The 6,036-nt window shown below is 42.8% G+C and overlaps 1 protein-coding gene across 2 annotated transcripts; it reads left to right on the forward strand.

Annotated features, from left to right (window-relative positions):
• Window positions 1–329: 329 nt before the first annotated feature.
• Window positions 330–5,592, forward strand: nod2 (nucleotide-binding oligomerization domain containing 2). 2 transcript variants are annotated; one of them, XM_041964322.1, is made up of 11 exons: window positions 330–448; window positions 685–1,240; window positions 1,582–1,708; window positions 1,981–3,760; window positions 3,881–3,964; window positions 4,054–4,137; window positions 4,256–4,339; window positions 4,418–4,501; window positions 4,634–4,717; window positions 4,854–4,937; window positions 5,161–5,592. In XM_041964322.1, the coding sequence occupies exons 2-11, from the start codon at window positions 755–757 to the stop codon at window positions 5,231–5,233; spliced, it is 2,970 nt and encodes a 989-aa protein (XP_041820256.1). In that variant the 5' UTR covers window positions 330–448; window positions 685–754; the 3' UTR covers window positions 5,234–5,592. The 2 variants fall into 2 exon arrangements, with proteins under 2 accessions (XP_041820256.1, XP_041820179.1); XM_041964245.1 differs by lacking the exon at window positions 5,161–5,592 and having other exon boundaries at window positions 4,854–5,149.
• Window positions 5,593–6,036: the final 444 nt, after the last annotated feature.

The raw sequence follows: 6,036 nt of genomic DNA on the forward strand, positions 1-6,036 counted from the left end.
TTCTTTATGGTTTTCCTAAATGCAGTTCACTCACTCTGAAAAGCTCTGGCACGAGGATCTGGAAATGTCATCGCATTTCAGTGAACAATGAGCATTAGCATGTGGCAAACTATATTTCCTCTGAACATCAAGCACATAACTGTCAAAAGTCACGGCTGTTCTGTTTTGAAAAAAAATCAGGGAAGTGAATTAAATGCTGTGTTGTTATGTGTGCAGCCATGTATTGCAGTGTGCTGCAGGTCAGCCCAGTTGGTGTTTGAGTTTTGTTGAAGTTTCATTTGACTTCATTTGCTGGCAAGAGAAAGCGACACTCGGTTTCCGTTTTACAGGAGGGACTTCGTAGTGTATGTGTTTCGGCTGTGGAATGAGGAAGAGGCAAGTCTGAAATAGTGCAGCCTCTTCACTCATATACGGAGGCAAGAAAGTTCTCGGTTGTGGAGGCAATACCGTGAGTGATTATCTACACTGCTGTTACTGTGTGTTGTGTGTCTTTGCAGTTGAAGTCCCTTGGGTTAATCTTGTGTATATGTGTTAAATGAGGGTGGTCATTATGTACAGTAAAGTGTATGTAAAGAAGCTATGGTATTGGTGACACTGATCTCACCGTATCAAATGAGCACAATGAGAATGAAACTCGTGGTGGCTGTTAGTAGCTTGATGACATGTGGGTGTTTGCTGTGCCAGGTTGTGATGCTAGAAGCAGCATAAGTACACGTTGGATGTCCCTGAGTATGGATGCTGACATGCAAGAAGCATGTTTGTCCAGGAGCTTGTGCTGAAACAACGGACTGAGATACTGCATGCCCTGTGCAGCAGCGGGTCAGCTGAACATCTGGAACGGGTTCTGGACATACTACTGGCCAAGGGGGAGCTCATGTGGGAGGACTACCAGAACATACAGGTGCCAGGACGGGCACTGTACACTAATGCCAGGCAATTACTTGACCTGGTTTATGCAAAGGGAGTGGACAGTTGTGGATTCTTCCTAGCTGCTTTCAAACAGGTCCTGCCTGAAGTGCAAGGGGTTGGCCTCCCTTTATCAGGATGCTGTTCAAATTTAGAAGAAAAAGAAGAAAACCAGAGCACATCTGCTCAGACTCTTCTGACCCAAAGACCAAGCCTGGTCAGCAAGCTACAAGGCTGCATTGATGGTGCTCTAGAAGCTCTAGTCATTTCCGGACACTTCACCTCAGCAGAATGCAACGAAGTGAGCCTACCCATACACACCCCTTCTCAGCAGGTACAGTAAATGCTTTTGCTTAAAATAGATGAGATGCTCTTACACTTTACACTCACTTTCTTGCATGGAGCTTACCCATAACACTACAGTGTGTCTTTTTTTTTTTTCGAGATACTATTAGCTCGACTTTTCTACCATTGGACAGAGCCAGGCTAGCTGTTTGCCCATCATTCCAGTCTTTGTGCTAAGCTAAGCTAACCGTCTGCTACCTGGAAAGCTAGCTTAAACACATGAAAAGTTGTATCAATCTTCTCATCTAACGCTCAGCAAGAAAGAGACGAATTGTATCCAAAAATGTTGAATTTTAGTAATGAATCTGTTGTCATTCACATGTCTATCAGGCAAGGCGTTTGCTTGACCACGTCAGATCAAAAGGAGAATCAGCAGCGAAGGTTGTGCTGAAGTACATTCAGCAAAAACAGGAATCTGGATCCCCACTGAACGAGGAGAAATTTACTCCTCCCAAAGGTATGTCATTATAATCTTGCTGAAAACTATTACAGTTTGTAATTATATACATAACTGTATGTGCAAGCAAAACTTAAAGCAGATGCACATGCTTTTATAAACTACAAATCTGACTGAAAAATTATGCATTTCCTTGGTGGAGCGCCAAACTCTTTCAAAAATGTGAAAAAGACCAGTTGTAAGCAGGCCACATTACAAATACAGAGTTTGCTTCATTTTGCTTAGCTGTGTATGTATTGTACTTTATCTCAGTTGTATGGTTTCTGTCACAGAGTTCTTAAAGTATCAGAAGAAGCTCAGCAGTTCTGTGTCTGCCCAGTCCTGCTTTCTCAGTACCTACGGAGGGACCAGCCACATGTCTCTGGATGACATCTACACTGAAGGCCAGCTGGAGCTAGCTCATGACTGTGCTGATGTTCATGGACCTTTGGGCCTGGAGGACATAGTAAGTACCGTGGGTACAGCGAACGAACAGGCCGACACAGTGCTAGTGTCTGGGGAGGCAGGTAGTGGGAAGAGCACGTTGCTCCAGAGGCTACACTTGCTTTGGGCTCGTGGGGCAGCCCTCCAGGAATTTCTCCTTCTATTTCCATTCAGCTGTCGCAGGTTGAACTCAGAGCACAGGGAACTGTCTATCCAAGAATTGCTGTTTCAGCACTGCTGTTGGCCAGACAGGGAGCAGGAAGAGATTTTCCAGTTCATCCTGGACCACCCACATCTCATTCTCTTCACTTTTGATGGCCTGGATGAGCTCAAGCAGAGCTTTTCAGATGAACACCGGCTCTGCTGCCCCACCCAGCGTGCACCTGTTCATATACTATTGTTCAATTTAATCCAGGGTTCCCTAATGAAGGGAGTGCGGAAAGTGGTAACTAGTCGCCCAGAGGCGGTGGGCCCTGTGTTGAAGAAACACCTTCACAAAGAGGTCCTCCTGAAAGGCTTTTCCCCAAGTGGGATTGACTGTTTTGTGAGGAAGCATCACAGTGACCCCACTGTGGCTACTAAGGTTTTGGAGTCCCTGCAGACAAACACTGCTTTACTTGGATTGTGTCATAGCCCAGTCCTCTGCTGGATTGTCTCACAGTGCCATAAGGAGCTGCTAGGCTGTGGAGAGGGCAGTCCACAAACAATCACAGACGTGTACCTAATGATCTTACAGCATTTTTTCCAGCACCAAAGCTCGCTGAAGAGCACTGTGGGATTAGGCTGGCTTCAAGAGCATCTGAAAACAGTCTTGCATCTAGGGCAGCTTGCCTTTGAAGGGGTAGGAGCCACCTGTTACATTTTCTCAGATACAGACCTGGAGACATGTGGTGTAACTGAAAAGGATATCTGCATGGGCTTTCTCATACAAAGCAAAGATATGTCCTCCACCCACAGTAAACGCTATGAATTCCTTCATGTGACTATTCAGTGTTTCTTTGCTGCTCTGTACATTGTTTTGTCAAATAACACTAACCGCTCAACTATCCCTAAGCTCTTTGAGAACAAGGACATGATGGAGACAGATCTGACCAGCGCATGCCTCAGGTCCTGCTTGCCTTCTTCTTACCAACAAGAGTGGGCTTTAGAGAGCGAAGCTACAGCAGCTGAAACCGCAAATCTGCAAATCACAGCGACCTTTTTGTCAGGGCTGCTGTCCCAGCGCCATCAAAGCCTGTTGCTCCACTGCTGCCCCAGTGGAATGCTGGAGAAGAGGGCAGGACAGGTGGTGAGATGCCTGTCCAAAGGCATGCAGAAACACTTCAAGTCTATCCCTCAACCTATAGAGGGGGAGAAGAAGAGCATGCATGCCATGCCAGACTTCGTCTGGCTTATCAAATGCATCTATGAAATGCAGGAGAGCAGGATTGCTAAGGAGGCCATGAGCAAGCTGCAGGTGGACCACCTGAAACTGACCTACTGTAACATTGGTCCTGTAGAGTGCACTGCACTAGCCTATGTGCTCCAGCATTTGAGGAATCCTGTAGGCCTCGAGCTGGACAACAACTCGGCGGGCGATGTTGGAGTGGAGCAGCTTCTTCCCTGCATGCACATTTGTAATTCCCTGTAGTGAGTATGAAAAGGTTGCATGCTTCCTCCCATCTATTCATCAGAGTGAACTGCAAAATAGCATTTACTATGAGGCAGAAAACACATTTTTCTTAAGTGTCCTATATTTCCTTTTGTCAGCCTCAGGAACAATAACATTACAGATGAGGGGATCCGCAAACTGATTGCTAAAGGTATCCAATGTGACAACTTCCGGAAAATTGCGTAAGCATTGTCAAAATGAGTAATCATTAACACTATCATGAAGTTACAAATGACAGTAGACCTTTTATAATCACGTTGTTTCTCTCTAGGCTCTTCAACAACAAGCTAACTGATGCTTGCACAAAGCACTTTTCTCATCTTCTGAAGACCAAGCAGGATTTCCTTTCTCTAAGGTTGGCACATACAGTATTTTCTCATCAGACGTGACACTAAAATGGAACTTTAATTATACCCACTAAGTCTGCGTAGTGTAAAATGAACAGCATTTGAACTTCTCAATTTTTTTTTCAGGCTAGGCAACAATAATATATCAGCAGAGGGAGCAAAGCAGCTGGCAGAGGGACTGCAATTCAACCATTCACTGCGGCATTTAGGGTAAAAGTCTTCCATCAAAACTGAATGCATCTTATTGGTAGAACATTTTCATTTACTACGTTTTCTCTGTATTGTCAGGCTTTGGGGCAATAAGATAGGTGATGCAGGAGCAGAGGCCCTTGCCAGAGCCCTAGACAGCAGCAAATCTCTGGTGTGGCTTAGGTAATATTTGCATTAAATATTGGTACATATTAAGATAGTGTGGGAATTGTGAAATTCTGCTTATATGAGAGGTTGCATAACGACCAGTTGTATGTATATATCAGTTGTATAATATGTTTCATGTAATGGCAGCCTGGTGGGCAATGGTGTAGGGAGTGCAGGAGCGTGCGCCCTAGCAAACATTGTCAAGAACAGTACATCACTGGAAGAGCTTTGGTAAGCGTTGGAGACAAGTTATATTTGTATTGACAATGCACGTGACACTTGTATTAACCACATGGCTCATTTGACATTTGAACAGTCACTGCACAGCAGTGCTCAAATTACTCCAACCTCCTTTTTCCTGTAAAAGGTTGACAGAGAACTGCATAACCAGAACAGGGGTGGAATGTCTGATTGAAGCCCTAGAACACAGCGCTCATGTGAAATCAATATGGTATGCGATGAACACTGAGCCATACACTCACAAATATAAAAGTTCCCACTGTTTGTTGCTTATGTGGTTGATACATTTGATTGGAGGTTGTTTAGCGCATGGCCGTACTGCAGATGCTTGAAACTGCATCCTAATATGGCAAACAAGAATGTTATTTCGGCTTTAAACTTTGCTTCTATCTCACCATCAGTGACTGATTTTATATTTTCTTATTCCACTGCAGGTTGAGAAACAATGACCTCAGTTTGGAGGAAGTAAAAGAGATGACACAACGTGAATCAAGACTGATTTTCTGATTTTGCATTAAGCTGTCTGAGGACTGAGTAGGACTGTGCTTTAAGAACTGTTTCTATTTATTACTGAAATATTTTATATTAAAAATAATATGTGAAATGTAAAATGTGTTTGTGTATTCTGGTTAGAGGAACAAAATACCACTTTTCAGGGTTTATCCAAATACACAAAGTATATTGAGCAATATCTTGGGTTTCTTTTGTCGGTGTAGGTGGTGATAGGATCCCATAACACCACCACCACCACCACCATCGCTAGTAGTATTACAACTACTACTATAATAATAATAAAACAATTTGTGCAAGTGTATTTTATAAAAACAAGCAGTTTGTCTCTACTAATAAGAGGTTGCCTGTTGTCAGTGTTGGAAATTAAGTGAAGTTACAGTAGTACCGTTTTGAGGTAAACCCTAATATTTGAAAACTGACTAGTTTTGGATTAAAATATTCAAAAACACATTAATGTGACATATTGATAGATGTTAAATCCTCTAACAATAAATAAAGCATTGGTAAATAGCTCCAACTCAACCAGCTGCAACATTAAAATGCTTCATATATACTATGAATGTATCATTAATAACAATCCAACAATATGATATATACAGCACTCTAAAGAGGGCCAATTCTGCATATTGAGCATTTTTACTTTAGATGCTAAATAGGTATTGCTAATAATCATCTACTTCTACTTAATCTTTTTGTAGTTAATCTTGTTTTAATCTGTTTTTTTGTGCTGATCTGATCTATTCTTTTTTTGTTTTTGTTACTTCGTATTGTATCGCACTCCTTCCACCACTGCCTGT

The sequence above is a fragment of the Chelmon rostratus genome, chromosome 1 (assembly GCF_017976325.1).
Source record: "Chelmon rostratus isolate fCheRos1 chromosome 1, fCheRos1.pri, whole genome shotgun sequence".
NCBI lineage: Eukaryota > Metazoa > Chordata > Actinopteri > Chaetodontiformes > Chaetodontidae > Chelmon > Chelmon rostratus.

What these genes read in the sequence shown, in the direction of transcription:
- nod2 (XM_041964245.1), top strand. Translation starts at nt 755, where the DNA reads ATGTTTGTCCAGGAGCTTGTGCTGAAACAACGGACTGAGATACTGCAT. An exon ending in GACAACTTCCGGAAAATTGC is followed by an intron (nt 3,965 to 4,053) that starts GTAAGCATTGTC and finishes GTTTCTCTCTAG; the next exon opens with GCTCTTCAACAACAAGCTAA. An exon ending in CAGGATTTCCTTTCTCTAAG is followed by an intron (nt 4,138 to 4,255) that starts GTTGGCACATAC and finishes TTTTTTTTTCAG; the next exon opens with GCTAGGCAACAATAATATAT.